The sequence below is a fragment of the Thermobia domestica genome, chromosome 11 (genome assembly GCF_964235325.1).
Source record: "Thermobia domestica chromosome 11, izTheDome1.hap1.1, whole genome shotgun sequence".
Lineage (NCBI taxonomy): Eukaryota > Metazoa > Arthropoda > Insecta > Zygentoma > Lepismatidae > Thermobia > Thermobia domestica.
In genome coordinates this window covers 13,172,337-13,199,715 of record NC_137464.1, presented here as the reverse complement: position 1 = coordinate 13,199,715, position 27,379 = coordinate 13,172,337, and the positions used below count along the sequence as shown (strand labels likewise).

At 34.7% G+C, this 27,379-nt stretch overlaps 1 protein-coding gene across 1 annotated transcript in view; it reads left to right on the top strand.

The window, feature by feature from the left end:
• The window catches only part of LOC145663900 (uncharacterized), a 196,571-nt gene extending 169,529 nt beyond the window's left edge, over positions 1-27,042 (top strand). Inside the window, exons 26-31 of the mRNA XM_081730071.1 lie at positions 1,020-1,258; positions 3,913-3,985; positions 6,455-6,666; positions 10,354-10,559; positions 22,769-22,901; positions 26,739-27,042. Of these exons, the coding sequence (XP_081586197.1) occupies positions 1,020-1,258; positions 3,913-3,985; positions 6,455-6,666; positions 10,354-10,559; positions 22,769-22,901; positions 26,739-26,927 (1,052 nt within the window). The 3' untranslated portion in view covers positions 26,928-27,042. The remainder of the gene's footprint in view (positions 1-1,019; positions 1,259-3,912; positions 3,986-6,454; positions 6,667-10,353; positions 10,560-22,768; positions 22,902-26,738) is intronic.
• Positions 27,043-27,379: the final 337 nt, after the last annotated feature.

Below are 27,379 nucleotides of genomic sequence, written 5' to 3'. Positions count from 1 at the left end.
CTTCCTCTTTCCAATTAGAAAATAATTCTTCGCTCCTCTACTACTTCTTAAAATTTCAACAGGTAAGCATTTTAAAGATATAATCGTTGTGCGAGAAACGCACCAATCACATTTTTGCCTCCCTTTTTTTCCATTTCACGCCTCGAAAATCTATTGCAAAGTTCTCTCGCCCTTGAAACAATAAGTTTATTTTCCTTAGGAAACAGAAAATATCCATCCCATTTAGCTCGTAGACAGCCATGTAATCAGCAGAAATCCTATTTCCTCCGCTCCCGCTCGCCGGAAGGATATGGTAACTGGAAATTTTGTTTTCAGTCATGGTGAAGTGTGTTTCCGATGTACGTAAGGGCAGGCGTTTAGTAATAGAAAGAGACAGACCAGAACGCGTGAATAGAGAGTAACCTGAAACATCGTGATTTACGCTATGTTGCCAAATGAAAATAGCTGAAAGTCGTCTTCAATCATTTCTCATTCGTATATAGGCATAATGTCCAAAAATGTATACCGGTATATCTTTTGATATTAGTTGTGAAGTCACATGACTTGATGATTTCATTATAGAGCCGCCACTGAATAGAAAGTAATGCAAGTATAGGCATATAAGGTATTATTACTTCATATTTGCTTGATTCTAACTTGTGTGCAAGGGCACCGATCCTGGGGGTGGTCGGGGGCCAGTTCCCCCAAAGTTCATCTGGGCTCCCTTATTGTATTTCTGAATATACAATATTTGGCATAATTTGAATGCAATTTGTCTTAAAATCTTTACATATATACGTTCTGCATCTGAATGGGACCCCCCAAATTTACAGAGAAATTGGCGCCCTTGCTTGTGTGTATAATAATTCTCTGAAAAAATGTGTCGATACTCAAAATATAGGGAAGATTATATTTCTGGTTTCAGTAAGCTTTTCAGGCGAATTTTTATTTATTTATTTGTTTGAAAAACAAAATTAGTTGAATGTACAGATCTTCTGTCACTTAATAATTCTTCTCAACCACCTGTTGTTGTTTCATAGCCCCTGAAGCTGTTAAAGACCTAGTTGTTTATAAGAAGTCTAGACGAATGTTGGGATTGAGATGGTCAAAGCCAAAGCAGACGTATGGATCGTTGGAATCTTTCACTGTCACATACCGAAGAGAGAGCGACGGAGAACAGTTGACTGTAGTAGTACCGCCAGTGCCTTGCCCATTGTATCCAAATATGTTTTGTCATACAATCACAGCTCTACAACCGGAAGAGGAATACGTTATATCGGTAAGTTAAAAACAAGATAACGGAGCATAATATTTACTAACGCACTTTTAATGGAGTACTATTCTATTATACATAATAAGGGACTTATTTTTCACACATACACACACGTACAGTCACTTGCGTATGTACGAGTGATTAATTATATATCATTACCAGCTCTTAATACTTTCAAATCTGTAAAATGAACTAATTTTATTTTTGAAATGTACATCTACACTGTTGTATTTTATACAGGGTGTTTGAAAACAATATCTACAACGTTTAGGAGGTGATTCCTGACCCCAAGGTAAGAAAAAATATAGACCAACCTGGGTACACAAATGCTTCCTTTCAAAGTTATAGGCTGCGGAAAAGATGGAAAATGAACTTTACAGATTCATAACTCCAAAACTATGGGACCTACCATACTAGTAGTCGAGTCAAGACTTCACTTAGGAAACAATATGTGCGCTGTCCAAAAATACATGTTTCAGAATCATACGGTACTCAGGAAGCAATTTTTATAGAGGAAGTTTGACTATGAGCATATAATTTGAAGTACTCATCAACCATCTCTATAAAAATTGATACTGGAGTACTGCAGGATTCTGAATCATGGAATTTTTGGATTGGGCACATATTAGTTCCTAACTGAAGTCTTGACCCGACTATGGTAGGTCCCATATTATTGGAGCTATGGACCTTTAAATTTGTTTTTTTTTTTTTTTTATGCTTTAGGCAGCCTATAACTCCTAAAGGAAGCATTTGTGCACCCAAGTTGGTCTATACTTTTTGTCTTATCTTTGTGTCAGGAATCACCTGCCAAACGTTGTCCGTATTGTTTTGAAAAACCCTATAGATATCTTTATATTTTCGCTTGACACGATTGGGAGTAACAAAATGCGACCACGCAATCGTCTTCAAGATAATAAGCTTATATTAGTATAATAAACTCCAAACTAGCAGATACGACCAAATAATAACTAAATAGGAAACCAGGGAAATGAATCGCTTTTATTTTTGTCTTAATTATATTACAAAACATTTAAAAGCTATTTAAAGTTAGTTGTATTTATTTAGTTTATAATTTTCCTTCCCAATTACAATGTTAAATTACAAGTTTGAAGTAGCTTTCTTCTTTTTCTATTATTATACCTCATTTTATTGCTGTGGTTCTAAGACTATTATTTATAGTTTCCATTATTATTACCATATTAAAGGTAATTATGTATAAAGCATCAAATTCATGTATTCTACTTGTTAAACAACCAAGATCATGCAACTAATAAAAAAAAAAGTATCCTTCTTTCTATTCATGGTCCTCAAATTAGTAGGAAAAGTGCAATTAGAAACTTATCCAAGCGTGAGCACTTTTCACCAGAGCCATAACCATGTCTGTTCTTCCTATATTCAATCAATACTAATATTTTCTAACTTATTGTTAATGAAAATACTATATATGACGGGTAATTAATTGTCGTATGTATTAACAAAGTAATTGCAAATATAGACCAATACAACATGTTCTGTTGTATTTACCCAAGTGCAGCAAATGAACCGTTAATTCTATAAAAGAAATTGTCTAAACTTGCATAGCATTGGGTACAGAAGCGAATTCTAGGTCTTATATATATATATATATATATATATATATATATATATATATATATATATATATATATATATATATATATATATATATATATATATCAAGTTGTCTCAACTTGCATAGCAATCTGTACAAAAGGGTATACCATATGCTTATATTTTCATCACTTCAGTGTTTCAGAAGATGAGTAATTTAGCGTAATGTTTAAACAGATGAGTAATGAGGGATAAGCAAACTCATTGATCTAAAAAAAAACCGATTTTTTAGAAACGTTATTTGATTTACGGAAATTAACTATATTGTGCTTAGCGGATCAAGTTCAAAATAAATAAATAAAAAAGTTTTGAGACTAAAGTCAGTTCACAATTTAATTTATCGATTGATCTCAAATAATATTTTTGTATTTATTGTATGTATAACGTAGCTAAATTAACTTTTGTTTGTGACATTTTAAGCTTGATGAATCTTACATGCAATTATTGACAAATCTACCTCCGAAGTGCATTTTTACATCAGACTAATCTTGGACGAAAACCTAAACTATTATTATTATTATTCTAAATCAGAAGGGAGGTTACAATCACTGGCGCAAATCCCGGGGGTATGAGGGGGACATGACCTCTCCAATCTTGGAACTGAAGGAAAACTGTCCACCCCAATAATCTGATTTCAAATGTTTTTTTGGGGAGGGGGGAGAAATGTGTTGATTTGTGTCCGATTGCCACGAAGAAAAATTAAATGAAATTGATGTTCCCCCAGAATAAGCCTCAAATCTGATCGCCTTCCAATGCCGAAGGCAACTCTATTCCCCTGATCCTCCAAAGCATTGTTTCTCAACTTCATAAATATTTTGAACATCGCTTATATATACGTATATCGGAACGGTCTGACCCGTCTCCCCGAATATTGAAGATAGATTTGCGCCGCTGGTTACAATACATTCATATTATGAGTATAATACTCTCAGAAATATTTTATAGTATTTTAAATGTATATAATTGCATTAAACTGAGCAATTTATTCAAAGACCACAAATGGTAATTATAAACTCATTTTCTATTCGTAGGTGAAAGCAAGGAATGTAGAAGTGGCTGAGGATGGCGAAGAAGCTGTCGTTAAGGCTGTAACAAAGGAAACTGGTAAACAAAAACTTTCTTTTTCTTCGTTAAAAGAGATTCTCTAAAAAATATCAATGAAAAGTATTGTCTTATTTCCTTAGATTATACATATAGCTCTGCGCTGGTCTAGTGGCTAGCGGGTGCTTCTGTTCTGCATATGGTCCCGAGTTCGTTTCCTTGTTTTATAATATCTCCAGAGTGGTTTTTGATTTATCAAATTGTTGCAAATATCGTTATGATCTTTGCATCTATTGAAAACTATTTATGTGATTAAGTATGATATTTATCTAAGCATTTTTTCTCAGTAAGATTTCCTTTTAAAAAAACACTTTCCCACCGGAATCGTTTTCACTTTTCTCTAATAGTTTTTTTTTCTGAAACCGGTGCGATTTTCGCCCAAATAAGTACTCGTTTCCGAAATAAGTTGACGGAGAAGCAAAAACTTGCTCTCAGAAACACAAACATTTTTAAAACCAAAACCGGTTTCAAATTCAAAACCTATCTCATAAAACCAAAACTATTTAAAGAAAATAAAAGAAACGAACCTGTTTTGAAAAACTTAAGCAAGTTCTAGAAATTCGAACCCGTTTATTGAAAGTTTTTAAAAACTGGTTTTGGTTCTCCTTAAAAAAAAAAAAAAAAAAAAACTGTTTTTGTAACCCAATACTTGTCCTTAATTTGCAACACTGACGAACAAATTCAAAGTTTTCGTTTAAGCTGTAGAGTTGCAATATATAATATTTTGATGAAGTGCTATTTTAAAAAATACAACATTTTGGTTGATAACACTGTTAATCTGGTGTATTGAAAAGTTTGTGAAACAATGTCACTCTCTCTATATTGGCATCGTACAAAACTCTCAGTATTTTTATCTGCTAATTAAAAAGTTACAAGGGAGGTTTAATATACCGTAAGTGGTCCAATCTATGTATGCTGTATACGTTGCCTATATATTAAGGATTGTCTTGTATTTTACAATCTATTTTTCTATTCTTTATGAAGCTAGTACAATAAATACATTTGTCCTTTGCGAGTACAGACAGTTCAAATCGTTAAGCCATGCCATAGAGTATCGTTTGAAAACTTAATCAAACACGTTTTAGATGTGAAAATAACTTACGTATTGCATACTATTTTTAAAATATTTCTGGTTGTTTTTAAACAACACGGTGTCCTCTTTTTACAGCAGAGTAATATGGCTTCTGAATTTATGTAGAAATGTTCCCTCTTGTTGTTAAATAAATTATTTCCGTATAAAAAATTGTTTAACATTTTGATAATAGGCTGGGACATTTCTACAAAAATTGAGAACTAGAAACGTTTTATATACGAAATTGAAATAACAATTTTAAAACCACAATTAGTCTCAACTTTTGTGACTATCCAAATCCAAACGAAAACAAAAATTATACTTCTATGATTTGGTTATGTTATGGCTACACTGGATCACTTTTTCTTTCAATTTTTAGTTGTTAGGTTCATGTAGTGGATTTTTTGTGTTGCTAAGTAGTAGAAAAGAAGCCATTCATTACTGGAGGACAAGACATTCTGAAATTCAAACATTTCTGTAGAAAGACTCAGTTATTACTAACGTATAAATATGTGGTTATCATTCAAACTCTGTTTCTTAATATGTTCCTTACAACACTTACGTATTAGGAGCATACAGAGTGGATCAAATTGAGTGTTACAAGCCAATATCCTGCGAACTATGCTCAAATAAAAAAATGTGAAGAGTCAATGTAAAATACAGAGGGACCTACAAAATGGGTCAAATACAAGGTTTCCCCTTTCCCCATTGTGGGGGGAGGGGGTGTACGTAGAATTTTTAAATGGCGACATAGATCGAGTGATACCTTGTAACACTCAATTTGACTCACCCTGTATATAATTTTTAAACTGCGAAATTGTATTAATGTCATTATATGTTATCATCATCATCATCATCATAGGTATTCTGCCATTATTGGCAGCTTACTTGCTGTAACTGAGCTTCCATACTCCACGGTCTTCCGATAACCTCTTCGTCTTCACATACGATTTCTCTGTTTTGATACCGTCCATTAATTGTAGTCTCCTTCGTCTTCTTCTTCTTTTTCCTGCCACCATACTCTCTAGCACGTCCCTTATGATACAGTTCCTTCTTAGCCAATGTCCCAACTACTTTTTCTTCCTCTTCTTAATAATATTTAAAATTGTTCCTTTCTCTCCCATCATTCCTGATACCCTCTCAGTCGTTTTGAGCTCGACAGAGCTAATTTGCTCCACTCTTCTCCACACCCACATTTCGAAAGCTACCAGTCGTTTTTCATCAATTTGCGTAATGTTCATGTTTCTGACCCATATAGTATAATATTCCACACGAAGCATTTTATGAGCCCTTTTGTCAACTCTTTATTCAAGATCCTTCAAACTCACTATATGTACGCGTAGTAAGTTCATATACAGTATATAAATGTGCAGATAATTTATGATAATTCTTACTTGCAGCACCAAGCAAGCCACGGAATTTGCACTTAGTCAAAAGGAATGCAACTTCTCTCACAGTGGAATGGAGTCATCCAGACACTGCAAATGGAAAACTTAGATCCTTTCTTATTAACGTGGATGAAGTAGATTCCTACAATTCTTCCAATTGCTGTGAATATTATCCAATCCATGAATATATCGTCAGAACCGAACGGCCTACGTATGAATATCAAGTAAGTGGTTTCTGTTTGTTTCTCTATTCTTTGTTGCAAAAATTTACAGCTTTTAATTCGTCATATGAGTGAAACATTGCAATGGTGTCCTCATACCTCACCTAATGGCTTATCAGGATTCAGCATTTAGATTTCTGGCCTTTCGGCATCTATAACCATGTTAGCCTGTCACTAAGATTAGGATTAGGAATTAGATTTTTGACTTTTCGGCATCTATAGCTATGTTAGCCCTTCACTAGGATTAGGATTAGGAATTAGATTTCTGGGCTTTCGGCATCTATGGCCATGTTAGCCCTTCACTAGGATTAGGATTAGGAATTAGATTTCTGGGCTTTCGGCATCTATGATCATGTTAGCCCTTCACTAGGATTAGGATTGGGAATTAGATTTCTGGGCTTTCGTCATCTATGACCATGTTAGCCCTTCACTAGGATTAGGATTAGGAATTAGATTTCTGGGCTTTCGGCATCTATGGTCATGTTAGCCCTTCACTAGAATTAGGATTAGGAATTAGATTTCTGGGCTTTCGTCATCTATGGCCATGTTAGCCCTTATCTAGGATTAGGATTAGGAATTAGATTTCTGGGCTTTCGGCATCTATGGCCATTTAGCCCGTCATGTATGAGGGATGACGTCCCTCGGCGAGCACACTATCGGGGGAAAGGAAGGAAGGGATATGTTAGGTACCACCCCGGCATATGTCTGGTGTGAATGAAGAAAACCAAGGAAACCCTCATTCAGGATGGTTGCCTGAAAAAGCTTTTTAACACTTTTTCCACCGAGTGCTCCCACCGGGAATCGAACCCTGGACCTCTCGCATCGAAGACGAGAGCGTTACCCACTAACTCTTATCTCAGTTAAATGATAAAGAGGGAATTTCTGAACTAAAGGTTAAATTTCTGTATTAGGTTATTAACCACTAGGATTACAAAATTGTGAAATTGAAAAGCGAAATAATTATCATTCATTCTAAAATAAACAGACCGCAAGTGTTTGAAAAGACCATAACTAAATACCCGAAATAAAGGGTGTAACTGTGGGAGAGCTATCCTCTTTACTAGTATTAATTTAAGAAACAAGCAAATGTATTGTATTTATGCCTTATATAATGCCACATTTGATATAGTCAGAAGAAACGTACTTCAAATCACAGTTTAAGATTAATTACTGTTGCAAAACTAATGAAGTTGGAAATATTAAAAAGGTTTTTACTTATATAATATTAAATTATATTATTAGAAGCTGGCTGCGGTTGAAATCGGTCGAGGATAACCTACCACAAGGGAATAAGTTTCTCTCCCCCCAAAATTCGAAGAGTTCTTATTTAAATAACCCTCCGTAGTCACACTGGGGTCTGACAGACCCCAGAGAAACTTCTTTTAGTTCTGATTTTTTCCTGTTGTTTTTTGAAATCTTTCTCATCCATGTAAATTCAATTGACAACACTGCCTGTTGTTATGGCTGGTACGCTGCGTCTATAACCAGGTTTGTATCCAGGGGGGTCTAGGGGGCCGCCCCCCCTAAATTTTTGTTGGTCCCTCTAAAATTTTCACGGTAGGCTTGCAAATGAACTATAATATGGTGATGAACTATAATATTGTTGGATCGGGCCCCCCTAACTTCAGCCGCCCCCACCCCTAAATTTTTGGGCTGGCTACCGGCCTGTCTAACAGAATGGTAAAAGCAAGAAAAAATCAAAAAAGATATTTAAAACATTAAATAACATTAAAAAGTTTCTGGGGTCCATTTGACCCCAGTCTGACTTCCGTGTCACAAAAAATAATTGTGACAATGGAGGGATAAGATGAAAAGACAAAATAAAATCCCTGGCGGGAGCTCATGTGGTTCGGATTCCACGTTAATCAGTCCCGTCTCATGTAGCCTCGCTGCTGAAAGGGACGTTAAACTCAAAAACAAATCAACTCAATAATTTGAATCGATAAGCTTTACTAAAATATTCTATTTTGATGCAATGTGGCGTGTATGTTCTTTGTTGCTATTCTATAATTCTATGCTTCGTTTTAAAGTTTGTCAGGAATGAAAGGGTGAATTTAGCTCTTCCCAGCCTCCCTGCCCTTTAACAATATCTTTCACCAGTCTTCGTAAAATATAACTGTATTCTATTTTGAAGTAATATGGCACATATTTCCTTTAACGATCTCCATCATATGAAGTTAAAATCAATACAGAAAAAAGTGTAAATTTACCCCATCCCGAATTTAAAATATATTGCGCAATAACTTTCGTAAATATACAGGGTGTTTTAAAACAGCGATAACGTTTGGAGGTGATTCCTGACCCGGAAGCATTCGAATCCTGGAAGCATTAGTGTACCCAGGTTGGTCTATACTTTTTGTCTTATCTTGGTGCCAGGAATCACCTCCCAAACGTTGTCAGTGTTGTTTTGAAATACCCTGTATATTCGACTTTTTAAAACAAATAAAAATAAATACGGCATTTTTTTTATCAGATCTTTCCCAACCATGCCTACTTCTTGGGTTTAAAATCAGTCGAGAGTAAAAGAGTAGATTTAGCCCCCCGCTCCGTAGGAAATATGTTCCTCGATAGCTTTCGTAAAAAAAATATTCGATTTTGATAGAAAACAGTGTATATGTTTTATGAGGCTTTCCCACAATCCCTACTGTTTGGTGTTAAAATCATTCAATAATAAGGGAGTCAATTACTCTCCCCCTCTTCCTATTAAGAAAATGTTCCACGAAATTTTCGTATAAAATCTCCGATTTGTATGAAACAGTGAAATTGGTAACGTGTAAAGTGATGAAAGTCAATGATAGTATAACGGATCTACAGTTACATGATTTTTTTTACCCACGTGTACAATGTATTTTAACCAGAATTTATTTCTTGGTAGTATTTCTCATTCTGTGTGAAAAATGCAGAAGCTATTTTTTTTTCAACGAAAAATGCACTTTTTATTCAAGAGACCAGCCAGGTGCTTCTTTATACATTTGTAGTCAGCAAACTGTTGATAAGACACAAAAAGTGTACGGAAAAAATAACATTTTGTAAATTCCAAAGCCTAACTGGGCAGAAAGCCAAACGAACGATAACACATTCAGAATTGCCCATTTATTTTTAATTTTCGAATTGTTTTCTGTGTATCGTTGACCTAAAAAAATAATCAACTCTTTACATTTTTCATTGAAGTTAATTGTAAATATTTATGGGAGACTACGTATGAACCGTGTAAAATTTTTGTTGGATTTTTTTGCAAGAAGGTAAAAGCGAGCACCCTATAATCTCAGTGTTAGAAAAGGATGTCCAATTTCAATGAATCAACCTAAAATACATTTTATAAATTTGCCCACGTGCAAGGGCGTCCATGTTGTAGTTTCCAAGGAGGGGCAAGTATAAGCGACGTTTCAAATATAGTTTAAAATTTTGCTGTAACTAAGGTAAAAATTCTATTGGGTTTTCGATATTCTGAAGTACAATTTCTTCTAGGGGGTGGGCGAGCTGCCCCACCTTGGCCCCCTTGATGGGCGCTCTTACCCACGTACGATTTATACTGTAGCGTTTAAGAATTCTAAATAACACAATCTGTAAATTACTGAAATATTTAATTTTTAGCATTTACAGCAGTAAGATATCCAACGAAATAATTTTCACTGGAAAATTATTGGATCGTATAAAATATGTAATTTCTCTTTTTCTGTACATAAATAGTTCACAAACTTGAAGCCAGCGTCCTCTTACACCATAAGTATATCTGGGAAAACCATAGCGATTGGTCCTTCGGTGCAGTTAATCACAGCTACGACACCACCTATACCATCTCTTCAACCCCCATCACAGATCAAGGCAGTTGGAGAGATGAACACGACATTTGAAGTCACTGTTTACCCAGTGGAAGAGTATGAAGAACTTGTAAGGTACGTCCATAATTATATCAAAGTTTCTTGCGTTTAAAAATATTTTCTTCTGATCTAATGTAAGATTATGAGATCATCTATAGTCATCGTATTATAAGTAATTAAATCATGCAAATATATTCTGTGATGTTACTTTTACGAGATGCTCTCGCAGTGTGCAACTCTATGTGCAGTTATAACACATAGAGTTGAAAAATATCCACTCACTAGATTAAGTAATTGATTCCTCATAGGGATGCGCTCGAGTCGAGACATGTCTTGAATCTCGACTCGACTCGACTCGAATTCGAGTCGAGACACACGTTGTAAAATTCGAGACGAGTTGAGACAAACGTATTTCTCGACTCGATTTTTCGAGTCGAGACACGAATCGAGTCGAGACTGCTCGTGAAAATCTCGACTCGACTCGAATGTCTCGAAAATCTTTCTATAATTTTTAATATTATTTTGAAGAAAGTATTCACTCAGAAACAGCCTTGAAACCAACTGCAGCATTTATTACTTTAGGAAATTATAGAACGCATTATTATTATTATTATTATTATTATTATTATTATTATTATTATTATTATTATTATTATTATTATTATTATTATTATTATTATTATTATTATTAGGTATTCTGCCTTTCGGTAGCTCCTGGGACTAATGAGGATTTTTTTTTACTCAATTTTAGATTTTGGCCTGGTAATGTTTCTTCCACTTTTCTCGATCTTCAGCTTCCTCTTTTAATTCCCAATATTTTCTTCTATCTTTCAAATCTTGGATCAGCTGTATTCTTCTTCTTCCTATTCCTCGCTTCCTTTCCATCTTTCCTTCTATGGCGGTGTTAAGAAGACAATTTCTTCGCAAGATGTGTCCAATCCAATTGGCCTTTCTACGAAGAATGGTGGCTACAAGTGTCCTTTTCTCTCCTATCCGTTTTAAAACATCTCCGTTTGTTGCTCTCTCTGTCCATTTTATCTTCTCCATCTTCCTCCAACACCACATTTCGAAGCTCTCCAAATATTTCTTCTCTAACTTCCGTAATGTCTATAATATATAATGTAACATTTGTTGTACATCACATATTATGATACGAGACTACTTTACATGGTATATTACAATAAATGGACTGCTTGGATGCCAAGAACTAGTAGAGATAGGTACCTTTCACTTCTATAGATAGGTATTTTTTAAAAGGATTTTTGTAAACACTAAATCATAAAACAAATAAACTACGTACAGTAGTTACAGTTTTGGTTCTCAACATAAAAGAAACTTGGATTGTCCATGAGATATTGAACTTCAACTTTCACTCCTGGAAAATTTCAATTTTGGAGTTAGGCCACTTGGCATCAAAGCAGTTCACTGTAAGATAAATACACTCCTTACTTTACTCTAGTAACATAGTTGTTCAGGAGCCTGGGATTTCCATCCTCTCAAATGACAGCTGAACGATTGCTTGATACATAGGAGTAATAGTGTATTAAGTTTTCGAGCTTTGGTGCGTCTCTGTATTTACACACTGATATAACTTTTAATACGAATTTATTTAGCTTTCTTTTGTTATTGACTTAACACCGACTTCTCTTTATTATCATGGAGGTGTTCATTCGCTAGACGTTGATTCTGCGCACTGCTGAAGGAGAAATGTGTTTAGTAATTTTTATTTTCCGAAATTCACGTCCGAAATGTATTTCACTTACTAATCTTTTTGCAACGCTATTTGCTTTTTCTTTTTTTTCTTTTCATGACAGTTCAAAATATATTTTTTTTTTTTTTGGTGCTGGGAGTATATTTTATATTCACCTAATAAAATTACGGGTTCATTTTGTAATCAGTTTTAAAATTTACAGAAACTATTAAGTTCAAATCAAATCGCGCTAATTGTTTAATGCATTTCAAAGGCTTTTGTTTTTATGCAGCTCATTAAGGAAAATCTATTTCATAATCGTATCATTCATTGCTTTAAATACTAAGAAACTATAAAGGTAAAGTGGACTCGACCTAGCCCCGGGGCCGCTGTGAGTCAGGGGCACAGCTTTTACCCTTGGTGTGTGAAGACTCTGATTCGATCCCAGCTGGTACCAAGTGGGCTTTGTGGCATAGAAACACCGTGTGTGTGGACTTTCTTGTGGTTCTTTAGTTCCCTTCCACTTACTTCATTCCACCATTTCATTCATTCTCAACATCACCGTTTTCTTTAGCTTACAAAAGACTGTTTACTTGCCCACTAGTTTTATTATTGTGAACTGAAACTCAAGTGCGCAGTTATCTTGGATACTTCTGTCCCTTTTTACTTTACAACTTGAGGTGGGATGAGGGTCAGGATAAATCTAATGATATACCGCTGAAAGAAATGCTTCAGTACAGTGTCGGAAGCGGTATGTATTGTTTGTGTTACTTACAATGTTACTTCCCTATAAAATATAAATTCACCCTTTCTCCCCTTCCCTTATTCGAATACAGTGAACCGACTCTTTTGCTGAAGAAAGATGCTAAGGGAAAATTGAATTATCTGTGTCTTAAAATTTTCTTTGAAGTGCAGTCTTTTGTGTTTGTAAGGTTTTGCGAGTATGCTTTCACATCGATATGAAAAGATAGCGAGCCAAATGTTTAACCATGGACTCCTGCTGCGAACTGACCGTGACTAAACACCTAATCTCGCTCTGCTCATTTTCTCTCGCACACGTGAAGTGGGTTTGTTGTTTCCAAAACAAATGGAAAGACAGTTATCTGGTGCTTTTGGGTATTTTCCCCGCACACAGGCATCATCGTTATGTTTTAATGATCAGAAGAAGTATCAAAACCATCCGATACACATGATACGAAAGAGCGAACAGAGGGAGGCAAATATTATAATAGACCAAGTTTTCCGCGTGGTACCGCGTGGTAACAATACTTCATATCATGTGGTGCACATCTCTATGAAGTTGTTTTCCACATAAGTATAGCTTACTTATTTTCGAAATAGCTTCTTCGTGTCACAGCTGTTTAGTTTTGTTTCGTGCTAGGATGAAAGGGAGAAATGCAACATTTGCTTCTCAGTGAACTTATCAGGGGCGGATCCAGGGGGGGGCGATCGGGGCAATCGCCCCCCCCCCAGAAAAGGAAACTTTCTTATTATATATATATAAATAAAACCCATCCCAAAGTTTGGAGCCCTTAAAAGTAGCAGTATGACAACCCATCGCCCCCCCAGAAGTCGGTCCTGGATCCGCCCCTGGAACTTATATATATTATTAAGATGAGCGGTAATAAGCGAGGTTTAACAAAGAGTGGCTTTCGGATCTACAATTTAACGTGTAGTTGCAGTCCGTGCTGAGAATCGAACCAAATCTATGTAAGACCTGTTAACATTGAGCTCTTTTGTGGTAAAAGTGAACTTCAGAAACACAAAAGACTTGAAACATCAAGCTAATGTAAATGAATTGCAAAATGTACTGCATCTTTTCTGTGGCAAGGAACATGCGTGCACAGCAACACAAGAATCGTGTTAAGGCCAATATGTTTTTCTTCTTGCCGAACTTAATATCCCCTTCCACACCACAAAAGAAAATATAATGTTTGTTAAAAGAAAGTACATCTAATATTTTTAAATTTTGTTTGTGATCTTATCACGTATAATCATATATAATGCCTTTCATACATCGAGAATGAATTCAACTGTACGTCATAGCACCTCTAACGCGATATTTTTCAAACTTATTTATTGCTAGATATTGAAAATTTACGGTATCTATCTTATTGGGTGGGAAATTTTGCGTCTAATCGGAAAATTTCATGACTTCGGACAGGAATTCGCAGTTACGAAATTTGCATCATTGTCTTCTAAAAGGATGTCTAGAAAAAAAAATACTACTGGAAAATAACTGAAAACACAAGATGAATTTGATAGCCAAATTTACGTCATCTTGGTGCGTCATCATTTTTCTTTAAATACTTGTATTTAGTATTCGATTAGAGTTTAGTATACGTTTTAGCATCGAGGCTATATGAGATGTGAACTTACAAATTAACTGGGATCAGAACCACAGGAGTTCCCACCGGAAATCAAACCTGGGTCTCCCGCAACAAAGACGCGTACGCTAACAATATAGACACAAGAGGGTTCAATATTTGGTACTGTGTACATAAAGTTGTGGAATTGCGCTTGTATAATGTTAGTAGTTCTACCTAGGTACTAACATAAATTTTCACAATACTCAGCTTAATAAAGTATCTTTAAAAAAAAATGTCACTCTTTATGTTTCAGTTCCTGGTTCGACTGAAGGATGGTACAAATTCCAATGACCTTTTTAGGGATCCTACTTTATGAAATAGATCCATCATAAACTGGGTGTTTGATACGGATAGCTTACAGATATAAATTTAAGTCACATTCAAATATCTTTAAAGTAAAATTGAATGTATACATATGATGTGCTATTTACTAAATCATTTTTATCGTTTGTGTAAGAGTCATGTTAATTCTTTAATACAAGTACATGAATACAGTTAGCTCCTCTTAATGAAAGTAAGTGGTGGCTGGTCTTTAAAATTAGTGTGGAAAGATAAGTAAAGAATCTGGCATAATTTAGAAAAATCTATCGTAATTCAGGCGCGTGTTCGGCATCATTGATTGTCTCAAGTGTAGTAACCCTGACTTAAAGGTTTTGCTTCGAGAAAGATGGATTCTCTGTTATATATCAGATATATAGTCTCAAGTTGGAGCAGTATTTTCTATGACAGTATATCTGTTTAAATAAGTTATTTCGAGTGTATGACTGGAATTAAGAACTATTTTGAATCAGATAGACTTGTTTCTAGTTAAGACTAGGTAAATCAATCCCCAGATAGAGAAATAGATTACTCTTATATTATTTCTTAGCAGGGTGAGAAAAAATAATTTTTGTTGATTTTTTTATTTAAATCGATTTTTTTTTATTTAAATCAAATCTTTCTCCTCGTATAATACAAGTCGCGAACTGAAGAAAAAACATTTGGAATTAGTATTAAATGCTAATTACTCCATTTAAGTGAAAGTATTGGGGTTGAATTTTGAATTATCCCCAATCCTTAATCTATATCAATCCCAAACAATGTTTCTTAACCCTTTTAAATTATGGCTCTTTTTAAATGTAAATTATAGACTTCCAGTCAAGCAGCTACAGCATCATCCCTATTTATCCTAGGATCATGGTACATACATCACTCTCTTTAGAATAGAACAGTTTTTCAAACGGTAATATTCACATTTCCCTATCATGTCCCTGAAGCGGGAAATTTTGAGAGTAATCGGAATTTTTTAAATTTTCTTTTTAATCTTGATCCCCTCTGGACTCCCCTGTGTTAATGCACAGATCTCAAAATCAACTGGGAAATACTAAGGGGTGTACGAAATGTGTGTACGAAATTTCAAGCTTCTATCTTGAGTAGTAAGGGTGAGGATACTATTTAACAATGAGCTAAGAACATTCCCACAATGCCCCAGATGACCCAGATGTAATATAAAAATTTCCTCAGACATCCCTATTTATTGTAGGATCATGATTTGTGCATTATTCTCTTCAGAATAAAACAAATTTTCAAACAGTACCCTTCACATGTCTCCATCATGTATCTGGGGCGGGTAAATAACGAAAAAAGGAATTTTCTGTTAGGGTGAGGATACTATTTAACAATGAGCTAAGAACATTCCCACAATGCCCCAGATGACCCAGATGTAATATAAAAATTTCCTCAGACATCCCTATTTATTGTAGGATCATGATTTGTGCATTATTCTCTTCAGAATAAAACAAATTTTCAAACAGTACCCTTCACATGTCTCCATCATGTATCTGGGGCGGGTAAATCACGAAAAAAGGAATTTTCTGTTAGAAATATCCTCTTTTTTTAAATGTTTACCTCTGTGGACCCCTCTCCCTGTTTTAAGGCAGAGATCTGAAACAAATCTGAAAAATACTGAGGAGTGCACTGAATAAATATGCAAAATTTCAATCTTGTAGGTGCAAAAGTAAGCCCGCGGAAAACAATATTCCCCAAATACCCCAGATTTCCGTATGAAACAGGATCTCAGGCAACAGTTTCCTGAGACATCCCTATTTATCCTAGAAGCATAGTATCTACATCATTTTCTTCAGAATGGAACAGCCTTTCAAACGGTACCATTCATATGTCTCCATCTGAGGCGGGAAAATCACGAAAAAAGCTATTTTTGTTAAAAATATCTTTTTTAAACATTTTTGCCCTCTGGACCTCGCTGTTTCCACGCAGAGATCTGAAAACATCTGAAAATTATTAAGGGGTGCACTGAACGAGTGTCCAAAATTTCAGTCTTCTGAATGCAAAATGTAACCCGCTAAATAATAATAATAATAATAATAATAATAATAATAATAATAATAATAATAATAATAATACGCATAACAAAAATATCTTTTTAAATTTATGATATCACACACTATGCCTCAACGCAGAAAGGCGTGAAAGCATATGTAACCTGTTCTAAAATGCCTCCAGTCTTAAAAAAAACGAAGTAAAAAGCCTTATTGGTACTTTTTTAAATCGAATAATGCAGATTCTACCCTATCACCTAAAACTAGGTGATATAATTTAAAAGGTTAAGCATTAAGAAAAAAGTACAGCAACGTTTATCAAAATGACACTCTTTCTCAATAGCTACTGATATTTGGCAGGGGCCTATTTTTTAAATACTCAGAACTAGCTTGCGGCATGAAATACATAAATTTCGCCTAAAGTTATAACTTTAACAAAAAAAAAAAAATAAATAAAATAAGAATTGGAGAGGGGATAGGACCCCTCTAAATACGTCATATTATCTGGAAACAAACAAACAGATGCGCACAAAAAGAGATTTTTGGTCTTAAATGTCGATGGGGATTTCCCCGTTGGAATAGTTAACGATTTTAAAACCCAAACCCAATGTTACGAAAAGAATAAAGCAGGATTGCTCCGTTACCTGTTCAAAACGGGATTTTCCCTAATCATCCTCTGCATACCACTTGTTTTCATACTATACTGTACATTTGAGTCTCATTGTATTATGATAATTAACTTTCATAATCGAAATAACAGAACAGAAACGGGATTTTACTTATTTTCACTTTAAATTAATTTATTTCGTAATTCGATTTAAATCAACGATTTTTTAAAAATCAAATGATTTAAATCTTGATTTAAATCGTGATTTAAATCACACTGATTTAAATCGTGATTTAAATCAGACTTATTAAAATCAATTCACCCTGTTTCTTAGCAGGGAACATCTAACGTTTTCACGGGTGACAGTGTCTGTTTATGGATATTGACATTTGCACGTTTATTTAAGATTGCTAGCAATACCTGGTTTCCATAGTAATGGAGCCAGTCGTAGGGATTTTAGAGTGAGAGCCTTATTTGAAACTTGAGCAAGGAGGGCCCTTGTTTACGAGGTTCAAATACTTTTTTTTTTTTTTTTTTTTTTTAACCGCAGTCAGTCTGACTGCATTCAACTGAGTGTGAACGTAAAGAATACTGGACTCAGTTTTCGGTGCGAGAACTTGACGACTGTTTTTGTAGAAACTTAACCTCAAACGAAGATTCTGCTGAGGGCGCTTCGCTTCTCTGGTGAGAGGAATTTTCTTATATTCAACCAACTCAATTTTATAAGTAACAGAATTCACCTTTTTGATTGAGCGTCTGTTTATAGACCATTCCATGTTTAGGACTTTAGGTCAGACAGCTTTCTGATTAATGAAATTGTCTTTAAGATGTTGAGGGAGTTGATGTAAGAAAACACATGTCCTGCTCTTTCATGATTAAAGCACAACTTAGCTGCGTTAGAGAAAATCGGTTTGAAGTTATGGTTTTATGAAGGCTTAAGTAGGCGACTTCACTCCGGACTGAAAAGTTGGTCTGTTGTTTCCTGACAGTTAACTTAAAGAAACTCTTCTCAAATCAGAGTACCATTCTTAAGCACCAAAATGTCCTGTATGGACTGTAGAAATGCTTTATTTATCAGTTTCTCTAAACGTGTGGTGTGTACTGCTCTGTGCTTGGTAATTACCCTACACAAACTTCCCGAGCCGTTCAATTTTTTTGCAGGTAAAGAAATACTATCAAATATCATTGGGCGCCCCCACCTTTCTACTGATGTCGGACGTCGTAGGCTGGGCAGACTTGGTAAAACAGGACAGGCAGCGAACTGTGGCGGAACAAACATCAGACTTTTTAAAGCTGGGCAAAGTACAAGTGTCTCTGAACACACAGTGCACCGAACACTCCCAACGATGGGCCTCCGCAACCGACGATCCATCCATGTGCGAATGTTCACAAAATGACATCGGCAACTACGACTGAAATGAACACGTGACCATCGCCACTGGATCTAGGCACAGTGGCAGAGCGCTCCATTGTCTGATGAATCCCGATACCTTCTTCATCATGACGATGGGAGGGTACCAATCCGTCGTGTTGCAAGGGAATAACTTCTTGACACCTGTACTGCGGGACGGAGACAAGCTGGCGGCGGATTAATTAAGCTCTGGGGAACATTCACGTGAGCATCCATGTATCTAGTGGAGCTTGAGCAAGGCACCATGACGCCGAGGAGTATCGCACACTGCTTGCAGACGACGTACAGCCCTTCATGACGACCATGTTTCCCAACGGTAGTGGAATTTTTTGACAAGATAATGCACCATGTCACAAGGCCAGGAGTAATGGAGCGATTCGAGGAACATAGGGGCGAGTTCCAAATGATGTGCTGGCCCTCCAACTCGCCGGATCTGAACCAAATCGAACGCATCTGGGATGTGATTGAACGTGACGTTAGAGCGCATCATCCCCTCCCCGGAATTTACGGTAATTAGCTGACCTGTGTGTGCACATCTGGTCCAATTCTCTCCAGTGACCTACCAAGGATCATTGCGTGCATGCCAAGACGAGTCGCCTTTGTTATCCGTGCCAAAGGTGGACATACTGACAATTAGGTAGATAGTCATAATGTTCTGGCTGACGTGTGCGTATATTTTAACTCTTATATTTTGTCTCGACTCGAATTTCGAGACGTCTCGACTCGAATTCGAGTCGAGTCGAGACAGAACATGTCGAGTCGAGACAGAAACATATTTTCGAGTCAAGACACGAGTCGAGACAACATTTTCTCGAGACGAGTCGAGACAGGCTTAAATCTCGACTCGACTCGACTCGTGCGCATCCCTAGTTCCTCATATCATACGTGATACCATACATGATATCATACATGATACGTAAAGGCATAAGTAGGGGTATAGGAGTGCTCTAGCGCACTGATATTTTTCTTTAAATCCCAAAACCGGTACTTAAAGTTAACACAAATTTAAAAGAAAAAATACGTATTTCTCACAAAATACTAGGTCTTTTTATCAAATAAAGTATTCTTGCGGTGACATTTTAATAATTGATCAATCATTACACATAATTATGATGAACATAATTAGCGTATTTGAGTACCAAATTGGCATTGCGCTCAGCAAACCCTGATTAAAAGATGTGATTACGCTTACCCAATCTAGCAGTATGGATGTTGCAGTTGAACAGAATCATGAGAAACTAGAACGTAGAGGTCATTGTTCCTGGGAATGATGCCTGCCTCGGATATGACCCGAGTAGGGATTTCGATCCCTCGTTAAAAGCAGTAAGCGCAATATTTCATAGTATCGTACTGAAAAGAGATGTAAAACTCCAATGAGCCTGTTATTAATCTAGCTCAATGGAATTTCCATTTCTTAATTTAAGAACCATCTGAATAATATTGATCAATGTTAGTAGAAGAGTAAAGAACATCTAAGTCATTGTATTTACTTGAACAGCATAATGCTTTAAAATCAGTTATTAATACCTGAATGTCTTCGGTGTCGGATGAATTCCTGAAGAATACGTGGAAGATGACCTACAAAATAGTTAGTACACAATATACCACACTAAAATATCTCGTTAAAGTAAAAACTTTCGACACATGGATATCAAGTGAGTGAATGGCAGTCAGCATTATACACTCTGCGAGTGTAATTATTATGGGTGAAAGTGTAATAATTACACACTCCGCACATCATACTTGATTGGTTCGGATTCCACCTTAACCTGTAGCCTTCCACTTTCTTATAGCTTCAGTGATTAAAGGAACGCTAGAAGTCCAGCCAAACTCTGTAATTCTTAAGAAAAAAGCAAGAGAATTTATGCATCTGACTGTTGTAAGGGACTACCGAAACTTCCGATTCTTTGCATGAAAATAACAAGGTTTAATAAACTCTACATTTATACGATCATGTGTGTGGCTATTCATGGCATACATTGCGTTATCGCCAAACTTCCACCGGGTCGAGTGTTTGAAGATGGCAACGCAATGCGAGCAGGATTCGTCCTCCATCCCCTTCTGTCCCTTTCTATGCCATATATCAAGAAACGCAGAAACATGGATTTAGTTATTTTAAATGAAAAGTCTACATTCCTAATTTAGTTTTTCTAAACTTAGAAGATTCCGAGATATTGATATCTTCTTATAAAAATTACAACTCTCATTTCACCCTTTCCAAGTCGAATTTCCGATAATAGGTATTCGTATCCCTTAAATTTGGAGATATGTAATTAAGAATTTCGACTTTTGAATTAAAAGAATTAAACATATGTTTCAGCGTTGAGCTGACCACATCACTTCTTGCAACGAGCCCATGGAAATGTAAAACTCGCCTTTACATCAATAAAATTTCCACGTATCTCATCTCTACCTATGAACTTCCATGGAGCGAGCATTTTATTTCCAATACACAGAGCTTAAATTGGGTCATTATATTTATAATTGCTCATAGTTGCTATAGGATGCATATTGAACACCTCAATTGACATCTTACCTTGTATCTGGAAAATTAAAAATCCTTTGAAACAACTTCAATATTCGCTGACATTATCAGTGATAACAGAGGGTGGATTCCTTTCTGTGGAATCCTCCTGAGAAGAAAGCAAATGATATCTGAATTTCTTGAACTGTGTTGAACTTAACCTCTTGAAAAAATGCAAGGTTTTATTTACTTTCTTTTCTCAAAAATGTTGCACAGATAGGAAGAAAGCCGCTCATATATAACCATTGTAACAGTGAATAGAAGTCATTGAGAAAGATGCCAGTGAACATCGAAACCTTTTGAAAGGACACTCCTATTCACATAGAATATGTAATATTTAAAATTTGACACTTTTAATTGTTATCGTTCATTAATAGTGAATATACTGCAGTATTATTAACATGAAGAATTATTGATGCGTACAATAAACAATTTATGGAAAATATACTTCTTCAAGTTGTAAAATTTCGTATTATTTTAAGGGTTCGTAGAATGGGAAATAGCTTCATAGTATCTAGAGGAGAAGGTAATCTTCTGTTTTTATAAAATTAACGATTCCTTCTCATTAGCTTCATTAAAACTTAATTATTAGAGAACCTTAACATCGTGAAGATATACCAAATATCTCAAAACATTCATCTGGTACCCTGAGAAAAGTCAATGAACAGTAATTGAAATTATAGGATAGCTGAATCTAATTTTCATTCTACAATACAAAACATGTAAAGGCAGTAAAATTTTGTACACTATATATTATTCACTGTGCGTAATCTCAATTTCATTCAGGTTTTATTTTATTTTTACGTTTACGTACCTTTTAAATAACGAGTTTACTTAATAAACCATATCTGAATAGTAATTCGTTAATATTGTGGATAACTTCAGATGGTTAGTCATTATGTTAATCATATGATTATTTGTTGATACAAAGCTGTTTTATTTTCTTGAATCATAGCGTTCACGTTATCTTAATAGTACAAAATGTGCAATGATTGATCTAAATTTTAACTCTCGATTTTGCATCTATCTCTCTCTCTCTCTCTTTCTATATATATATATATATATATATATATATATATATATATATAGAGAGAGAGAGAGAGAGAGAGAGAGAGATAGGGTGGCTCAAAAGTAATGGCGAAAATGAAACAATAGATTCCTGCCACCAAAACAAGAAATGTTTATAGTCCGCAATATATATATATATATATATATATATATATATATATATATATATATATATATATATATATATATATATATATATATATATATATATATATATATATATATATATATATATATATAATATGTGTGTGTCTGTCAGTTTTTAATACTATTTCACTTGTTGCCTGTTTTTTTCAGTCGCTACTTGGTTTTAGTGAGAAGTGATGATTCGAAAAGCAACATACCTGTTACCAAGATCAGTGGGGACATACAAAAACGAATTGAAAGTTTGGTGAATGAAGATTTTTATGTTGCAAAAGAATTATTTAAGGTGTGTATAAACACCTATTATTTTTTATTGTTTATTTAAGAATTTAACTGCCAAAGAATTTCAATGTTTTTTAAAAGATGATTAAATTAGAAATAAATCCGTCATTCTTGTTTCAGATGAACATTAATGAACACCGTTTCAGTTTATATGATTTTACAATAATGAGTTTTGATTAAAGTTTTCATTTTTACGTAGACTTTATAGTAAATAATCTGACTATTTGTCTTTAGTTATGTAAACTATATTTACTCTTGATAATTTTGATAGATTAAATTTCAATTTCTTATTTGGTCTATTTTTCAATTATATTAATCTTGAACCTAATATTTTTCTAATTTCTAATTTTATTATTTCTATTTTTTCTTCTAGCATTTGACCTCATCATACTTCTTCATTTCCATTGTATAATTTGTGTTTCCGTATTTTTATTTTCCATATTTCTTCATTTCCATTGTATAATTTGTGTTTCCGTATTTTTATTTTCCATATTTCTTCATTTCCATTGTATAATTTGTGTTCCCATATCTTCATTTTCCACACTTCTTCATTTCCATTGTACAATTTGTGTTCCCATATCTTCATTTTCCATACCTCTTCATTTCCATTGTACAATTTGTGTTCCCATATCTTCATTTTCCATACTTCTTCATTTCCATTGTATAATTTGTGTTCCCATATCTTCATTTTCCATACTTCTTCATTTCCATTGTATAATTTGTGTTTCCATATCTTCATTTTCCATACCTCTTCATTTCCATTGTACAATTTGTGTTCCCATATCTTCATTTTCCATACCTCTTCATTTCCATTGTACAATTTGTGTTCCCATATCTTCATTTTCCATACCTCTTCATTTCCATTGTACAATTTGTGTTCCCATATCTTCATTTTCCACACTTCTTCATTTCCATTGTACAATTTGTGTTCCCATATCTTCATTTTCCATACCTCTTCATTTCCATTGTACAATTTGTGTTCGCATATCTTCATTTTCCATACTTCTTCATTTCCATTGTATAATTTGTGTTCCCATATCTTCATTTTCCATACTTCTTCATTTCCATTGTATAATTTGTGTTTCCATATCTTCATTTTCCATACCTCTTCATTTCCATTGTACAATTTGTGTTCCCATATCTTCATTTTCCATACTTCTTCATTTCCATTGTACAATTTGTGTTCCCATATCTTCATTTTCCATATTTCTTCATTTCCATTGTACAATTTGTGTTCCCATATCTTCATTTTCCACACTTCTTCATTTCCATTGTACAATTTGTGTTCCCATATCTTCATTTTCCATACCTCTTCATTTCCATTGTACAATTTGTGTTCCCATATCTTCATTTTCCATACTTCTTCATTTCCATTGTATAATTTGTGTTCCCATATCTTCATTTTCCATACTTCTTCATTTCCATTGTATAATTTGTGTTTCCATATCTTCATTTTCCATACCTCTTCATTTCCATTGTACAATTTGTGTTCCCATATCTTCATTTTCCATACCTCTTCATTTCCATTGTACAATTTGTGTTCCCATATCTTCATTTTCCATATTTCTTCATTTCCATTGTACAATTTGTGTTCCCATATCTTCATTTTCCATATTTCTTCATTTCCATTGTACAATTTGTGTTCCCATATCTTCATTTTCCACACTTCTTCATTTCCATTGTACAATTTGTGTTCCCATATCTTCATTTTCCATACTTCTTCATTTCCATTGTATAATTTGTGTTCCCATATCTTCATTTTCCATACTTCTTCATTTCCATTGTATAATTTGTGTTTCCATATCTTCATTTTCCATACCTCTTCATTTCCATTGTATAATTTGTGTTCCCATATCTTCATTTTCCATACTTCTTCATTTCCATTGTATAATTTGTGTTCCCATATCTTCATTTTCCATACTTCTTCATTTCCATTGTATAATTTGTGTTTCCATATCTTCATTTTCCATACCTCTTCATTTCCATTGTATAATTTGTGTTCCCATATTTTCATTTTCCATACCTCTTCATTTCCATTGTATAATTTGTGTTCCCATATCTATTTATTGTATATATAAAGAAGCATGGAACCTAGTAGTAGTCAAAGCAATAAGGAAATATCAGGATGACAAGAACAATGTATAGAATATTTAAAAAGAGAAATTGAAACGGGTTAAAACACTGTAACTAACTAAAGATGTAATAGTATTTGTGTAGAAGGAAATTTCATTGAAGGTAAGCTGATTTTTAAGAAAGATGGAAATTCGATGCGCCATATTAAACAGTATTAGATTCAACCTAAAACTTTTGAAGTACTGAGGGATGCTATCACATATAAAGGTAGTATATACACTTTATCTATCGTGAATCTTTACCTCGAGTATTCGCAAAAATGTGAAGGAAGTTTGACCTGTTTATTCAGGCTAAGATAACCGTTGTCAACATTTACTGTAGTGTAGTATTATTATATATCTGTGCCATAATTCGCTACGGTGCGACTAATCGCAGCCTACGCGTTTACAGTTGAAACAATGTTTACTTCATACCATGCATAAACTGCACAATCTGTATCACTCTTTGATGACCGTTCCGCGCTGTACGTCTGATTCGTCAAGGTTAAATGTATACAGAAAGTAGGTAATGATAATACATCATGCTATACCCGTAGTTCGATTAGAGTTGACAACCAAAATTTGCAGTCATGTGAAGATAATTAATCTGAAGAAGAATTAAATCCCCCTTCAGCAAATGAGATGGTTGGATGGTGAAGATTATGAGTGACAGCTATTAGAAGAATGAGGCGTGATAAAGACTGGAATTTCAATTTAAAAAGAAAACCCAAAGCTTTTTAGTTTTTCATCATATACTAATTTAAAAATATGTGTAATATTTTACGGTATTTTTATTTTCCGAATAAAATTATCTCAAGAACTTGAGATCGTATTATATTCCATGTCATTCTATGTTCACGCCAATACGGTACCTTCATTTAAATTGATCTCAAAGTATTATACTCAGAGCAAAGTAACAGATGAATTGACGGTTAGAGAAAGGCCTGTGGTTCTGTTGCCAAGCTATATGTCGCTGAGGTATGTGCTATAATTACTTTTTCAAATGGAAGGGGAGTTATAGGAGACACCTCTGCGGGATATTCAGTATTTGGCAACAGAGTAAGAGGTCTTTCTGCAAATGTCAACTCATCTCTTGTTTTGCTCCAAATATCCAGGGTGTCACAATATTTGGGAACAGATTCCTCAACATCAAAAAAAAAAAAAAAAAACTCATATAGACCTGTGCTCAAAAGTGGATAGTTTCGAAGTTATAGGGTGCCGAAAACGTGAAATAACCGAAATTTAAAAGTTCATACTCCGTTACTAGGGACTGTTGTAGTCGTGTCAAGACATCACTGAGGAATTAGTATGTGAACTATCCAAATACCCATCTTTCAAAACCTTCGGTACTTGCACAATCATTTTTAGAGAGACTGTTTAGGAGTACTTGATCACTCTCCGCCTACTTCTCTCAAAATTGTTGTGCAAGTACTGGAGCATTGTTAAACGTGGATATTTGGATAGTTCATATATCAGTTCTTCAGTGATGTCTTGACCCGACTACGATAGGTCCCATAGTAACGGAGCTATGAACTTTTAAAATTCACTTATTTCACGTTTCCGGGCACCCTATAACTCCGATACTATCCACTTTTGAGGTCCATATGAACTTTTTTTTCTTATTTTGATGTAAGGAATCTGTTTCCAAAATATTGTGACACATTTATGTAATACCTCGTACATCACGGTGTTATATCCTACTAAACTTTTATCTTTGTATTATCTTACAGAGTGAACTCCAGAAACCATTGACAGTTACCCTGGGCTCCGGAGAGGAAACAATAAGCGATTTTGGTATTTTCAACGATGCAGTCTTTGAACCAAATGCTGTCTACAGGATTGGCTTAGCTGCTGTTCTGGAATATGAGGGAACTGTAGCAGTTGGATACGCAGAGAGCGAACCTTTTTATACAGGATAAAACAAATTGGGATTCTCTTATAAATTTCACTCTTGTTTCTGTAACTAACATAAAGTGTTTGTTTCTTTATAAATGTAGTGCTAATAAAAGAATTTGATATTTCTTTAAAAGTCAAGTGTTATTTTCAAATAAATTCAGGGTAACAGTATTCTTAACCTCTTATTATTGCCATATCCTTGCAGTCCAAAGATTACATCCCATCATCATGTGTTCGCCCATACACTTGCAAGTAGCAGAGATGGAGGAATGGGTTAGTGGGTCAACAAGACGTGACTCATTGCTACCCACTCCACCGTCATCCACTGATCTACCATGACCCAATCTGATCCACCGATTTACTACAACTCACCAACCCACTGTGCTCAGTGCATTATAGACAGCATCTTCTGAATATTGGTGAATTTATCTATGTTTTACTTTCAAGGCCTCCCTTTTTCTTCCTTTTTCGTTTA